At 32.7% G+C, this 16,064-nt stretch overlaps 4 protein-coding genes across 7 annotated transcripts; 2 read left to right on the top strand and 2 right to left on the bottom strand.

Annotated features, from left to right (window-relative positions):
• Nucleotides 1-240: 240 nt before the first annotated feature.
• SrpRbeta (Signal recognition particle receptor beta) lies at nucleotides 241-3,856 on the bottom strand. The gene is made up of 5 exons (XM_053753960.2): nucleotides 3,609-3,856; nucleotides 2,779-2,945; nucleotides 2,049-2,188; nucleotides 1,571-1,702; nucleotides 241-1,215 (listed from the first exon to the last, which is right to left on the bottom strand). Exons 1-5 carry the CDS (start codon nucleotides 3,709-3,711, stop codon nucleotides 1,005-1,007), a joined length of 753 nt encoding a protein of 250 aa, XP_053609935.1. The 5' UTR covers nucleotides 3,712-3,856; the 3' UTR covers nucleotides 241-1,004.
• Nucleotides 3,857-5,209: 1,353 nt separating this feature from the next.
• LOC128674949 (pyridoxine/pyridoxamine 5'-phosphate oxidase-like) lies at nucleotides 5,210-7,495 on the top strand. 2 transcript variants are annotated; one of them, XM_053753962.2, is made up of 5 exons: nucleotides 5,210-5,504; nucleotides 5,833-5,989; nucleotides 6,260-6,359; nucleotides 6,503-6,762; nucleotides 7,142-7,495. In XM_053753962.2, the coding sequence occupies exons 1-5, from the start codon at nucleotides 5,423-5,425 to the stop codon at nucleotides 7,305-7,307; spliced, it is 765 nt and encodes a 254-aa protein (XP_053609937.1). In that variant the 5' UTR covers nucleotides 5,210-5,422; the 3' UTR covers nucleotides 7,308-7,495. The 2 variants fall into 2 exon arrangements, with proteins under 2 accessions (XP_053609937.1, XP_053609938.1); XM_053753963.2 differs by having other exon boundaries at nucleotides 5,247-5,270.
• Nucleotides 7,467-9,033, bottom strand: LOC128674948 (uncharacterized protein). Its single transcript, XM_053753961.1, has 4 exons — nucleotides 8,846-9,033; nucleotides 8,301-8,537; nucleotides 7,989-8,155; nucleotides 7,467-7,891 (listed from the first exon to the last, which is right to left on the bottom strand). The coding sequence occupies exons 1-4, from the start codon at nucleotides 8,892-8,894 to the stop codon at nucleotides 7,490-7,492; spliced, it is 855 nt and encodes a 284-aa protein (XP_053609936.1). The 5' UTR covers nucleotides 8,895-9,033; the 3' UTR covers nucleotides 7,467-7,489.
• A 1,834-nt stretch (nucleotides 9,034-10,867) lies between these two features.
• REG (Proteasome regulator gamma) lies at nucleotides 10,868-15,677 on the top strand. Of its 3 annotated transcripts, none has more exons than XM_053753690.2 (5): nucleotides 10,868-11,056; nucleotides 11,649-11,786; nucleotides 12,805-13,023; nucleotides 13,490-13,705; nucleotides 13,909-15,677. In XM_053753690.2, exons 1-5 carry the CDS (start codon nucleotides 11,018-11,020, stop codon nucleotides 14,050-14,052), a joined length of 756 nt encoding a protein of 251 aa, XP_053609665.1. In that variant the 5' UTR covers nucleotides 10,868-11,017; the 3' UTR covers nucleotides 14,053-15,677. The 3 variants fall into 3 exon arrangements, with proteins under 3 accessions (XP_053609665.1, XP_053609666.1, XP_053609667.1); XM_053753691.1 differs by having other exon boundaries at nucleotides 11,039-11,321; XM_053753692.2 differs by lacking the exon at nucleotides 10,868-11,056 and adding an exon at nucleotides 11,362-11,572.
• The last annotated feature ends 387 nt before the right edge of the window (nucleotides 15,678-16,064 follow it).

Genomic DNA, 16,064 nt, shown 5'->3' with positions numbered 1-16,064 from the left:
GAGACACTATTAGGTTATTAAAATATATCACTATAAATCCATTCTTATATTATGAATGCGAAAGTGTGTCTTTTTGTCTGTCACGCATTCAGAATTAAATCGCTGGGCCAATTTTCATAAAATTAGGACCCAGGACAAAACTAAGTGGGCCTCACGGTAGCGGGCGGAACTGCGGGCAACTTTTTTGTATTCACTTGAATTGGGGTATATACACGTCGTTTTATTAATAAAAATTTAAACTTCACATTATTATTTAAATTTTATTTATATAAAATCACAATACTTTTTCATACAAACCACATGCTGTATTCAACATAGCACTTATATTTCTTATCACCAATACAATCCTAATGGAAATAACGCCATATATGGCTTTTTAAGCTAATACAAAATGAGAACATACAATCATTTATAAAAATAGTCGTTTTTAATAATGAGAGTGTATTTTATGAAGGTTTGAATTTAGGACTGGTGCCATACCATTCAGCTCCAAAAGTAATACCACACTATTTATTTATTCACTTATCCACCGGCCTGGCTATTGACTCTACAGCCACCAGTGCCAAAGCTGGCACTGCCTTGTGTACTAGCTCCCATTGTTCCACTCCAATTTCAAAATAAATTAGCAGATCAATGGGAACATCTATCAAACAGTCACATCCCTCGATTTCGGAATAATTTCAAATGGGTGTACCATTTTGTTGATTCTCGATTGTTCTGCTATTTTTATACCGTTTGGCCGATATGGCAAAAATATATTTATACATTCTTGGATCAAAACTGAACAGTAAATGAATGTTATCAAAACAATAAGTTTCAGAGACAAATGGTAAAAATTAAAAATGCTATATCTAGTGTTAAACGCGATCCAGATTGAGGGGAAGTGTGTGTTCGAAAACAACTGCATGAACATACTTGGTTCTGCTGCTATGGTAATACTCAAAAACAATTTTAATCATTTTTGATCAAAACTCACCAATCCTATATATGTTTAAATAAATGCTTTAAAGTCTTGAGATCCAATCTTGTACGACCTTGATGTTAGATGGGTCGTCGTCGTCACCGGTGGAGGCCGAGCTCTCAGCGACGTCGACTCGGCAGCTCAAGTGGGAGAACTCGAAGTCTTTGCCGAGCTTGCCCAGGTATGTGGAGTTGTTAGACTGCCCGGGGTCTACAGACTGCAGCTGGCTGGACTTCGTTACACGTACCAGATTACTGGAAGTAGAAATACAATAGAATGTGAAAAACCTATAAGCCATTGAGATATCGATTTTGTTTTTAATTTGATAAAATAAATTTACACTAACGCCGCACTGCGCTCATTAACAGTTTTATTATATTAAATTCAAAAAAATATACTTATTTGCAAAAATGTAGGTACAAATGTATAGTATTCAGCAATGTCATAAACCTCTAAACTATTTCAAAAACTTGCAACATTTTTTTTTACATTTATTATGGACTTAGTTCTTTATAGGCACATTTAATATTACATTTTAAATTAAATAATCATTATCAGCAACAGAAAACTTTATTCATAACTATAAGTTGAATACATATTTAAACTTACAGTTCTTTTTCAAGGAGACTCTTAATGACCTGACTACCCTTAGCGAGAGGTTGGTCCTGTTTGTTGCACAGGATTAGAACTGATGGACTGTTATTTTGCACTACTGGATCCACTAATATTGTATACAAGTATCTGAAATTAAAAATATATATTCAATTTATTTTAAAAAAAATCAGTTAAAATCCTAAATTATATTAAAGTACAAAAGCTATTTAATCCTATGTCTTACACCTCTAGATAATTTTACAGTACAAAATGAATACAATAAACTTATATATAAACAGCCTTTGGTAAATGGGTTCTTTGTGCAGGCCAGTTAAGGCAAAAGCTATAGACCTCAGAATATATTTATTTCTGCTTTACAGAGAAATCATAGGTGTAGAATGGGAGGACCGATCCAATCCCCCGTCTGGTTTGTTGGCTTCTCCAACAGGCAAAATAGGTGCAGTCATTTATTATTTTAAAAATGTACACTTACTCAGCAACATCTCGTATTTCCTTTTGAATTGTGACAGAATCAACAACATAAATGATTGCTTTAGCACTGTTCTTATATTGGTCAAAGAATTTGTTACGTAGTCTCTCTTGCCCAGGTAAATCAACTAGCTTCAATGTGTTCTGCAAACGTTTAATTTATAACCAATCAAATGAACACTAACCATGTTCTCTGTTAGAACCTAGATATATAAGAAAAATATTTTCCACATCTTTTATAAAATAAAATAGGGAAGAAATAGGTTGATTACATAATTATCTCTTTCATATATCCAGTTGTGAAACTACAAGTTTGCTTTTATAATAGGCTGCCATGTAGAGACTTCAACAATTTTATTTGTATATATCACATTTTAAATGAAATAATTAAAAAATGAAAACAGTGCTAAAAAACTGTCAGCTATATAGATATGGTTTTTATTGTTGTGAATACATATTATATAAATAAAAAATTTATACAGAGAAAAATGTATCCTATGCAGCCTTCTTTGGGTCACATTCTCTTCTAACAACTGAGCATATCAATGTAAAACAATCAGTCAGTATATTAATTATATTAGCCCTATGTTTTTTGTACTGGCTGTATAACATAAGGAAGTTAGTACCTATAACTTAATGCGTGAAATGGTTCTAGAATGGGAGGATTGATTACCCATCTTCTGCTTACACTGGCGTCCCCACCCAGGAAATAATAATAATAATTCCTAACTTACATTACTTGTGATGTACTCTTCCACATTCTCTTTCATTGAAGTAAAGGTTTGTCTGTATTGCGAGTAAGAGAGTTGCACAAACAGTAATGTCTTGCCGGAATCGGAGAGACCAGTCAACAAGACTGATCTGCGCGCATGGCGCCTCCGAGTGAAGCACCACCAAAATACTGCAAAAATAAAGGTTACATTTGTTAGTTGCCAAATAATAACATGACATTCATATAAAATTTAAAGAATATTTTAAGTTAAAGTATGTTTTGTCTCATTCTGTTAATGGAAAATAATTTAAACAAAGTGTATGTAGTAACAAAACCTATTTTAGCTTTTTTTATAAATCCAACCAAATATGAAAGTTTCAATTGCAAAAAATTCAGTGTTTTCTTTTTCAGGCAAGTATCAATGTTTTTACATTAGAATGATGATAATATATTTAAATCTATTATATAAGATAGTATTTTCTTTTAGTAGAGGGAAACAATATGCCAATTTCACTACCCATATAATGAATCCCTATCGTTAAATCCTACTAATCATGTGAGTGAGGATGTTTGATTAGTAGTCCTGAAAAAATCTACGCAATTAATTTGGATAAAATATAACATAATTGTACATAGAGTATGTACATGTATGTATTGTTTTCATTCCGTTAATAACACGGGAGCTAAGGTCCGACTTGCTGTTAACTATTGAATGTATAAAAACGTGTATGGCACATGTATGTTCATTATAAGTTATTCCTTTGTATGAATTATGGTTAATTCTGATTATTAAGAATACCTAAAGAAAATATGTATAATAATGTAACATTGCATAAAACACAAAATATTTACCTAAGGTAAACACAAGTACAATAACACTGAGTAAGGTTATGTATCGAGGGTCGTTCAACATTGGCTCAGTTTGTATTTTCTCCTTGACTACTTCAGACTCCATTGTTTTTGCAATTCACAAACTAATTTGTTTTTATCAAACTGTCTCGTGAAATTAGTAGGTACCTATTTAGTTTGAAGCGAAGAAATCTTTTAATTTCACTCTTCTTGCGATAACCTAAAAATGTCATTTGTCGTGACGTGATACGTGTGTGACGTGAATTCGTGAATTTGATTTGTTACTGACGTATGACATTGATATTTGTTACTGACATATTGCACTATCACACACACTTTGCAATTTGCCCTTATCAATTTGTTATGCATTTTAGGGGTGTTGATACGGATGAGGAAGAGGATATTTTTTGAGGAAGAGGAAGAGAATGATAGGAAATTAAAAAACTAGCGGACCCAACCCAAAAGCCGCTGTCCTGTCTGCACATAACTAGGTACAGTGCCTAAATACATACACAAAAATTAATAAAAAGGGCATGTGGCGGGAGGGGAGGTCTCGCTCGCCCGTTCAGCCCGGCATCGCGCTGCGGCGTTTGCGTTGCCATGGATATGTGACGCGCATGCGCAGTGAAATTCCTCATAAATTCCTCTTAAATTTTGAGGAAGCGGAAGAGGATTTTTTATTTATATAAAAGGATGCGGTAACGGTTGAGAAACCCAAAATAATGCGGAACTTCCGCATGATGAGGAAGCAGAAGAAGAATCCTCAGCCCTAATGCATTTCTCACAGATAAAAACTGAATGTTCATAGATCTGTGGCGTTTCTTTCTGTTGCAGCTACACATTGCAACAAAGACAAGTATATCGGATGCATAGAATACGTAGTAATGTCTGTTTTCGATAAAGGGCAAATTTTTCATGCTGAAATAAATATGTATATCCCGTATTTTAGGTTATGTTTTTGATGGTTGGGTTGGATGTTGCTGTAATGGTAATAGCAAGATGATGAAATAAATAATTAAATATTATTTTCGGTTACTATTATTATGTAGAAATATATATGTGAAAATAAGAGAACTTATATTGAATCTACACTCGCGTGTTCCTCAGGATCAGTATGATTTGGACGAACGAATTAGAATTGACATTTCTAGAATTTTTTCAAGCAGAACCGATATTGTGGCATTAAAATTTAAAAGAACAAAAATAAACTTAAAAACCACGAAGCTTGGAAAGTATATAAGTACCTTGATGGTAATACCCATTGACGAATTGAAAAACAAAACAAAATATAAGCGTAATTATAATATGCAAATGCGCATAGCAATAAGCTTGTTGCAACAGTTACTTCTGCGTCCATCAAGTGTGAGAACTGTATTGAGAACGTTGCGAGTGTGTATCCAAAGAAGTTCTCACCGAGATTCTTCCCGAGATGTCAAGCGAGATTCTCGCGCGAGTGTGAAGCGCCCATTACGACTGGCATCAAGTTACAAGCTAGCAACTGAAGCAACCTTGTTTAACACTGCACACTTTGCAATTCGCTTGCAACAGCGAAGATAAAAATTTACTTGACAGCTAATCAAAATCAACGTCAATATTCAATCAGTAGTGTTGTGTGTAGTGCGTACATGCGTACCTCAAGTACCTAGTCATGGATTTAATAAGTAGGTAGGTACTTCGGAGTACCTACTAATTCCATGTGCGTAGTGCGTACCTACAGTCTGTCCAGACTTCATTAGAGCTTCAGTTTTACCAGTAGGTAGTAACTGCCACTGACTCAGTGTATCCAGTGTTAGTCAGTGCCGATATTGCATGACTGCATGGGATCTAGGCAACTGTTTCGCTCTGTAACTTTTACCACATCGGTGAATTTATCACGGAAAATGAGCATCGATATTGGAGGTAATATGGATTTTTAGGTGATACTTTGTTTTATTAGCATTAATATTTATATTATTTATGTGTTTACAAACAATATACAATATTTTATAATTCACTCAACACCACAGAGGTTTGTAAACAACTACAAATTTTACTTAAATTAAGGAAAGGTTAAACTAAAATATTAACCTGAATTATTACTCAATTAATTTAAAATGAAATTTACAGCTGCCACTGCATCTCAAGGATAATGTTTGTCATTTTGAGTAAAAGTTTATGGACACTTCTTATATGATTGTCCTATAAGAAATTAAAAACAAATTATAGGTATTGTATTTTTTACTTCCAGGAATGAGAATTAAATATAAGGATAAGAAAGATACATTTTTAGAGAAGCATCTAGTTTCAAGAGAGCCATTTGGACAATTTAAAGCATGGTTTGAAGAAGCCTGTGGCAGGAAAGAGATTTTAGAGCCCAATGCTATGTGTCTGGCAACCTCATCTAAGTGAGTATAAATCTTATCTGTGTAAAATTTTATTTAAAATTAAATATTGTACCCAAAAATAATTTGAGTTGTCAATATCATTCAAACAAATGAAACTAGTTAACCAAAGAAATAATCTAATTTATGAATAGACAAACTGAATAATATTATGTTACTGAAGGAGATAAGATAAATTTTGTCTTCCAAAATAATATTATCAATGTTTTATTTTCTTGCCAAATGTCTTATCTTTTGAACGAGATCATATGTATAAATATTTTGTTGTTACAGAGAAGGATATCCCTCAGCAAGATTTGTTCTTTTGAAGGGTTATGGAAAGGAAGGTTATAAATTCTTTACTAACTATGGGAGTAGGAAAGCAAGGGAAATGGTATGTAAAGAATATTGTATATTATATTTATATAAATATTTGGGAATCCCATACTATTTTTATCTCAGTATACTATCTTACTAATATTATAAAGGTGAACATTCATGAAGATGTATGGATTCATTATATTAAATTTATTTCAGAATGAAAATCCAAAAGTAGCTGCCACATTTTACTGGGAAGTATTGAACAGATCAGTAAGAATTGAGGGTCATGTAGAGAAACTCTCAAAAGAAGAATCCACAAGATATTTCCATACTCGTCCTGTACCAAGTCAAATAGCAGCTTGTGCCAGTTTCCAAAGCACTCCAATAGAGTCCAGGGATATATTGTGCGAAAGAGAAAAAGTATTAGAAGCAGATTATTTGATACCAGGAAAAGAAGTTCCTAAACCAGATTATTGGTAAATATTTCTCATATATCACATAAAGGAAATCTAATTCAATAGTTTTGAATTAGATTTCCTTTATGTGCAGTTTAAGTAGATAAGCCATCCCAACCACCTATGATAAGATCTTTTAATACAATTTTATACCTATTTTGTCTTATCAAAAGATTGGCACACTGTTGACATGGTAATTAAGACATCATTGTGTTCTTATCAGTGGCAGAGAAACTAAACTATTTTATTCATAAGAAGTCATTTAAAACTGTTTTTAAAGTCAATACACACTATTTTAACATGTTATTTTGAAATTATAAGTATTAGCATTAATTGATGAATGTGAAATTATTATTGCTTGCATGGTGGTCTAATTTACATTAAAATTGTTATTTTCAAGGGGTGGCTACATCATTCGTCCTAGGGCAGTGGAGTTTTGGCAAGGTCAGAGGGACAGGCTACATGACAGAATAAAGTTCAGGAAGCCAAAGGAGGGAGAAGTGCCTGATGGCAAGCTACTGCACCAGGGAGATGATGGCTGGGTGTTTGAAAGACTTTCTCCTTAAGTGAAAATGTCATTTACTATTTATAATTCTGTTGTTTTAGTATTTTGAGGCTGGCTGGTGTGGCTGGCATCAATGTTAAGTTTTTTGAATTTTTAAATGGTTATATAATTTTTTTATGAAAATATATTTTGAAAATTGTCTTCCATAAATAAAAAAATATTATAAGAAATAAATGTTTATTGTTATAATTTGTGAGTTATTTTTAAAATTTCTCTTTGTATACCACCTGTACTTTTCCAACAGATTTCACTTTGTAATGCCCCATTGTTTTCCAGTTTTTGTTCAAATTGCCTCACACCACCTCCCACACCAAAATAACATGTCTTAGCTGCTAAGTACACTGCTCCAGTTTTACTTAGTCTCTTTATGAAAATGTTTATGAGTTTGTCATAATTGTTATCATTATAAATAGTTTCAGATGTGAGTATGAGGTCATACATCTCACTTTCATCATATTTGTTATTAAAAGAAGCCCAGTCGCCAGAATAAAATCTACATCTTTTTAGCAATTTTGCAGTATCTTCTTCCTCCTCAATGTTTAGTAAGACATTTGGTATTGTCACATGTTCCAAGACTTCTTGATTCTAAAATAATTACATTATTAGTTTGCCAAAATTGATAAAAGAATTTTGCAGTTTATGTATCAACCAATGTCAAAATATTAAATTGTTAGATACTCACATAATCTTGAAATGTTACATTTGCTCCATTTATAAAGGCATATATTCCTAAAATACCAGCTCCACATCCTAGATCCAAAACTCTGGCAGACACAAAATTGATTTTATCAGAATTATTTATCAGATATTCAACCAGATCATATGTACATTCCCATATCTTTAGACCTCCTGAAAATGAAAAGTTGTTGTAATGAAAATAATACATAGGTCAAAAATCTCAAAGATTTTGCCAGAATTCTTTAATGTGTGTATACACATATTTTATATGTTTCACATATTTTAAAATACTTAGTTTAAATTTTCAAGAATTTACCTTCATATTTGCCAACAACAAGGTCACTATGATCTTTTTCAGCACATTCTGTAGCATTATATGTATCATTTGTACTTAAAATGTTAGCAATAGCTTCACTAGTGACAACATGACCTATTTCAACATCTCCACATATAAACATTTTAGCATGTTTGACTATGCTATCTAATTCTTCCATTTGATTTGTTGGAACAACTTCTTTACAGTCAAACCAAGGTATGTATAAAGTATCTGTTGCTAAAATAAAATTTTCTCATTAGTACATAATAATCCTACTACTATCATAAATGCGAAAAATTGTGAGGGTGTCTGTATGTATGTTGTTAATCTTTCACGCAAAATCTACTGGACCGATTGTTATGAAATTTAATACCTACACGGGTAGAATATAACCTGCAATAACACATAGGGTATGTTTTATCCCAAAATTCCCACGGGATCGAAGTCACGGGGCGCAGCTAGTTAATTTATATTTCTTTGTTGTCAAGCGAATAGAATAGGTACGTAAAATAGATAACCTAGAATTTTTTACCCCAGCTACTTACTAGACGATTCTGCCACATCTTCTCCCGAAAAGTTGAACTTAAATGACATTATGTTTTATTACAATACTTGTATTGTACAACATTTAATGAATTCAAAATTTAACAAAGCAAAGTAGGTTGGGTGCCTAGTTGTTGTTAGTAAATAAATAAATCTAATATGTATACGACTTGACAGTGACATTTTACTACTATCTAAAATGTGCACGGCATTGCTTGGCAGGTTGGTATAGCCATCAAGTTTTACCGTGGCCGCACACTTTCGGAATCCGAATAGGGAGTATTACTGCGCATTTATCCCGCCAGAGTGCAGCACTGCCGCCTTTTGCTAAGCAAAAGCCTGTCAAACAAAAGCATTGCCGCCTTTTGCTAAGTTGATGAAAACGTTTATTATAGAGTACTTCATTCATATTTTCCTTATGTAAACATTCATTTGTGAAAATATACAACAGTGTTGTATATTCGGGTGCCGAAATATTGGGAAACATCGTTTTCCAAAAGATAAAAAACTACTAGTGTTCAATATTTAAGGAATGATAATAAAAGTATTGTGTTTTACACTGGACTTAAATGATTTAGCAAATTCGTGTTGTATTTAATACTTTGTATTCTGAAGCATACTATTCAATAATCCACTAATCCTTCTTTTTTTCTTTTTACCTCGCACCACGATGGCAAAGACGTTTTTTAATCGTAAATTTTCAACAATAGGTATTGATAATTAGTGCTTCTGGCCGCCATTGGCAATGTTGTTTACCTAAGTTGTACCAGTAGCGCTATCTTCGCCGAGCTTTGCGTAATATTCCCTATTAACTTACGATAAAATCGAATAACTTCACATATACGACGATACATATTTGATTTTTAGCTTCACGTTTATCAGCTCTTTGTCGCCTTTGAGTATACTTCGAAGACTTCAGTTTTAGACCATGAGAAAACTGAAGGGCGGTTAACTGCTTCTGAAAATAATAACACCATTTTAGGTTATATTCAGCATTATTTGGTCAACTGTGGACTGTGATAACAAATTAATAAACTTGATTTTGACTGAAAGCCTTGCCTGTATGAAGTTCATATTTTCATAAGTCGTCAGGTGTTCCGAGAATATTTTTGACCATTAACTGGCTCGAAGATATTGCAGCGTGTTGCTATTGCCCATAGTTTCGAAATTTTGTATCTTTTGGTTAATAATATTTCGGCACCCGAATATGCAACACGGTTTATATTTTCACAAACGAATGCTTACATAAGGAAAATATGAATAAAGTACTCTAAAATGAATGTTATAATCAACTTTGCAAAAGGCAACTTTGCTTTTTTTTAAATTTATTATCTTATAAAAGATCTTACAGACATTATGTAATTAACTTAGCATAGTGAAAGCACTAAGGTTTGAAATAAGCTTTTTTTTAACAAGCTTTTGTTACCAACAATTATACCGTGTTGCACTTTGGCGGGATAAATTTATGCGCAGTAATATTCCGAATCCGTAAACGTCATCCATTGATTCAGAAACCGAACGTATGCGGCCGCGATAAGAAAGAAAGGTCGGACCACAGATGAAAGATAAGGAGTATGTACCTACTAATTCCATGGTGACCCACAATATAAAATACTTACATAGGTCCGTACATATACGTATAATAGTCATTAACTAATTTGTTACACCCAACCAATGTTTTAATTTTTTTTTCTAACAGTGTAATGTAACTTTGTAAACTTGCGGCATGCTGATAATAAAGATTTAGCCTGTATCATGGAATTAGTAGGTACTCCGTTGTATGAAGTCCTTACTAATCCATGGCCTGTATATTAGCCCACTCTATATAATATTATTTTACTCTAACCTACTGGGATATTATGTAATCTGTGCTCTAACTTTGCTATAGGCAACCTATTTGCCTATAGCAAAGTTAGAGCACAGATTAAGGATGCCTATGAATGACGCCGACTATGTAATGTGAATGCGAATGGACTAAACTCAAATGAGGGTAGATTTAATTCATAAACAATAACAGTTTAATGTACTTTGTAAATGTGTTATATAAGAAACTTTCTAAAAAGTTTGCATTTTACATCTCAAAAGAAGACAGCCAAAGAAAAAAAAATTAAAAAGTGCAAAAATATATTTCAACGTCAAACATTGTTAACCAAAACTGGGAAACAAATTAAAATATGGATTTAGTGAAAGCTGATGAATCAATGATGTTGAAGGTATACATTAATACTATCTATAATTGTTAGATTTCATCCTGGATGATGTGAAATAAATTTTATTTATAAGTGCATTATTTCTGAGGCTGTATATGTTTATTCGTTTGCCCATTCATTAATTCGTCATTCAAAGTGTGTGTATCGCACGCGACGAGTCGAGTAGTTACTGTTAAAATAATAAATCTATATTACGATATTTTGAAATTAATTTGGGGTTTAAATAAATTTAAATCCCTGTAAAACCATGACAGACGTTGCGAAAAAGGTATAGTTTTTGTTATATTTATTACAACTCTGAACTGTTTGACGTGACGACTGACGAGAGTATTGTGATTTTAGTGTGCGTGACCTTAGTATAATTTTGGATTTTTTCGTGGTATTCAAGATTTTAGAAAGAGTTGCAGTCATTCTTTGGATTTCTATTGTATTATTTGTCAGTCATCTTGTGTTTTTGTGGTTAGAAGCAGTTAAACACGAAAAATCAACATAACCTCACTGTTTTGTGCGGCCATGGAAGTATGGGAAAACGCTTCGATGTTGAAACACATTGCGAATTAACCGTGATCTTATGTTGTAATTCGTCTCTTTACAGGTTCAAGAGTACAAAGACTCTCTTAAGCAGAAGGCAGAACATTTAATAATTAAAGGATTTCCAGAAAAAATAGTAAAGTTGAATGAACTTTTACAAACACCTAATTTTCAAAATCGTAATTTAACTGATGTTCACCAGGTAACCTACATGTTTTTCCTTTGAAATATTCCCCAGTAATCAATTGGGAATATTTTCATCTACGAGAACTAGGTACATTACCTAGTTCTCGTAGATAAAAATGTTTTTTTTTTCTTTACATAGATACTGTTTTATTTCTGTTGCAATCACACATACAACAATATAAAAAAGAGAACAAAATGTTTATAGCTTAGTAAAACATACAATACACCATATTATGATGTTCAAATGAACAAATAATATACTAGTTATTTATCTTTATGATACCACTAGTTGTAAAATTGGCCTTATGAATAAAGGTTAGTGAATAGGTATAATAGTAATCCTATAGAAACCTAATAACTAAACAGATAAAAATGAACATAAAAATAGATGGAAGACATTTGCCTACAGCTTAGGTAAAAAAAAAACCATACCATTCTTTCTGAATTTGTAATTTTATTGTGTGGCCCCCTTATAGCATTCAGATTAATGCACTATGTAGGTATATATATGGGTGTCTCACCCATGGGTGAAATTGTCCCAAAATGGGAGGACAGATCACCTGTCTGGTGTACTGGAATTCCCAACCAGGAAATAATAAAAATCATATTCCAAGGTCTGTGTTTATTCTTTTCTTAAATAATAGTCAGGCAGCTTCTGCAGCTGATGCATCTTTATCAGGCAGCTTTTAGGCAGCATTGAAAATTTTATTGTAAATTTACTTTATAAAGTCACTTCACTGATATTAATTAACTTTATTTTAATTCAGTTTTTATACAACAATGACATATTATTCACTTTGTTCAAGTCTATTAAAGGTTACAAGGAAATGTTTATATTTTTAAGATGGATCAGAAGAAACCTAAAATGTATGAAAAATTTATATCTATGATGTCCCCTGTTAACATTTATCAATATCAACATTTTTTTCTATTTTTTTACCCTGGGTTTTGTAGCATCACAGCCTGCAACTCAACAGGTTATAATTATGTGGAGATATGAGAGATTAATATAATTGATATGCTCTCTGTTTCAGGACTTAAACATTCCAGTGCCACCTCCAGCGGCGCCTTGCACTGAACCAAATGCGAAGAAACCACGGCTGGACACATCAGACGCTTCAAGCAACACAACTCTAGACGGCTCTAAAGTATATGCTCTCCCAAATGGAACAGTACCTTGCAACAAACCACTTAGTGACCTCATACACCTTGTCAAACCTCACATCAGAGAGCTGGTTGAAGATTCCAATCTAGTAAGCTTTTTTTTCTTTCTTCTTTTCTCTCATAAAAGTAATTTCTTAAACTTAAGTTGTAAAATATATGATCAAAAACAATACAACCAACCAATAGTAAGGGATGAAGCTATGCAAATGAAAGAGAAGAAAGGTAGCTTTTTTTTTTATATACATGCACACCTTTCTGTTGATCTGTTGGATCCAACCAAGTGGGTGTGTCTGTTACTAGTACCTATTACTAATTTATCAATTACAGTCATCATAGAAATAACTTTTTTCTTATACATTTTTCCTCTAAAATACCTGTTTCATGTACATCTTCTGTGTCATTCGTGAGAACACTGGCAATAAGATGAATCATATTCAAGTATAATTTTGCTTTGGAAAGAGGAAAATTATATGCTTGCTTTAAATTTAATTGGTAAAGCATATCACATGAGCTTCAGCAACCTACTGCTTTCTCACTTCTTACTTACTTTTTTAGCTGAAAATGTGGATCTCATTTATGATTCCCAAAATTGAAGATGGCAATAATTTTGGTGTATCAATACAAGAGGATACTCTGGCAGAAATACAATCAGTGGAGTCAGAAGCAGCTGCATTTTTCGACCAAATCTCACGATACTTCATATCAAGAGCAAAGATTGTCTCCAAAGTTGCCAAATATCCACACATTGACGACTATAGAAGAGCTGTGAAAGTGAGTTCCTGATTATAACATTTTTTATAAGTCCAATACCAGAACAGTATAAAATTTTATATTAACTTGACTGCTTTACGTTGACATCAATGTCACAATAAATTTTTAAGTACCCTGGTAATTATACATTTATGTAACAACATAATCACATTATGATATGATAATGTGATTTTATTTTTTAATTTTATTATCTTTTTCTATAGGAACTAGATGAGAAGGAGTACCTTTCGCTTTGGTTGGTGATGTGTGAAATCCGCAACCGCTACTGCTCCCTGCACGATATCGTCATCAAGAACCTCGAGAAGATCAAAAAGCCACGCTCATCCAATGCCGAGTCTCTATACTAGCCTCCTCATCTCAATTAGTGTCTCTTAAGAGATAAAAGTAACATTATGACAAGTCCGATTAACAACTTCTCACATTTTATTCACTAGATGTGAGTAATATTAAAAGATTCATGGTCATAGCTGATTTTTTTACACCGTATTTGAGTTATACCGCACCATTACCAACCTACAAAATAACGTTATTGAATAGTGCGCTTTAAACTTTCCTCTGTAGACATATTTTACATTGACAACACGAGATCTTCAAGCAAGTTACTGCTACTGTTATCAATGTAAAGTATGTCTAAAGTAGACGCTATAAAGTTTACATTTCAATGATCATATAATTACTGGATGGAAGTGGTTGGGTATAATTTAGACCGTGTATCCTTAGCCTCCAGGTGAGGCAGGTTGCATCCACATTGCTTCGACATTGTCATTGGTCATGCTAACTTTCTCTAGTCCCAATTATCTTGATTGCTTTTGTTCTGTTAGAGTTGCTATATAACTCTAGATGTTGCCTGAACAAGTATTATATTGGTAAAATCATTATATTCAATGGATTAATAAATTTCTTTAGATGATATTCATAAATTTATTCTTATATTCTTATGGCCTAGTATGGCCTAGTATATCAGGAATATATCAGTTAGGGATGGGCTTGTTCGTATAATAGTTTAGAATTTTCTAGAATAAAACTTGTAGTGAATAAAATGTGGGACTGTGTTGCCCACTGGTTTTATAGCAAGCTGAAATAGTGTTTACAACTGAAGTTTTACTCGGGGATAAATTCACAAGACATTTTATATTTAGAAATAACTAGCAAACAACAAATTATTGACTTCTTTGTCATAAATATATGGCTGAATGGTTTTCACCGATTCAGTATCACTATTAAAGGCAAGGAAAATAAATGTTCACTATTGATGTCCGTGGGACAAATGTTGTTTCAGCTTTTCTGCAGTATTGTACAAATAATATCCCTATTTTTAATATCAATATAATAATCTGAAAATCAAGTAGGTAAAAATGAGCTAAGTCAAATATAATATTATTAATCTGAAGCTGAATATATTATTTGATTTAGCTCTTACATTTAAGATCGTATTAGTATGATTGTAATATAAAAATATAAGAGTCATACCTAGATGCGAATTTAGAGTTAGGAAGTTACAATCTGTATGAAGATTTTTAAATTTCAATAATCACAATTCCCGCTAACTGACGTAATTTCGACATTCCCTTATAATTATTATGAAATTTCTATAATGAGATACATATTGTATGTAGCACACCATATTAACATACCTCATAATTTTTTATTGACTGTTAATAAAACCAGTGTGATGCAAATATTCCCGACCGACATCAGTGGTTACTAGACATAGATTATAATTTTAAGTGCGAAAACGTTTTATGTACTGGCGTAGTCCATACATTTACAGATACTTACAGTTTTCCTAAGTCGATTAGTATATTTATTTCACTTAGAAAATTTCGGCTACGAAGTGCCTGTAACTGTGAAGATTCCGAATGACGAATATCGTCGACCTACAGATTAAAATAAGTGATAACGATTGGCTGTTTGTCAACATTTAATTGAATAATATACCCAATGTCAATAAAAAAACCATTTTTAATGTGTATTCAGTGTTTTATTTTTCTCTATGGATATATTTTAATGTGCTTACGAACTTATAATCATGTATCTTTCAACTACAAGTTGTACTGTCCCTTTTGACAATTATTGTAATCAAATGGTGCAAGCTAAAATTCACCTACTTCCACGAAAATTCATTAGTATAACAAGTATGACATCTTCATAGTCGTATTCCTCATGACTGAGGGTCGTGGTCATTACATGGAATGAAACACACGTAACAACTTGGCATTATTTTATGGAGTTTCCTCACGATGTTTTTCTATGAACATGAGAGCTTTCGATCCTCAGGCGGGGGTCTTAACCATTACACCACCACCGTTTCCACCATGACCACATGGTGCACCTATGATCGTCTAACGAAAGGAATAGT

Source organism: Plodia interpunctella, chromosome 13 (assembly GCF_027563975.2).
Source record: "Plodia interpunctella isolate USDA-ARS_2022_Savannah chromosome 13, ilPloInte3.2, whole genome shotgun sequence".
NCBI classification, from domain to species: domain Eukaryota; kingdom Metazoa; phylum Arthropoda; class Insecta; order Lepidoptera; family Pyralidae; genus Plodia; species Plodia interpunctella.
Note: the sequence above shows the minus strand (reverse complement) of the source record. Positions and strands in the feature narration are given on the sequence as shown.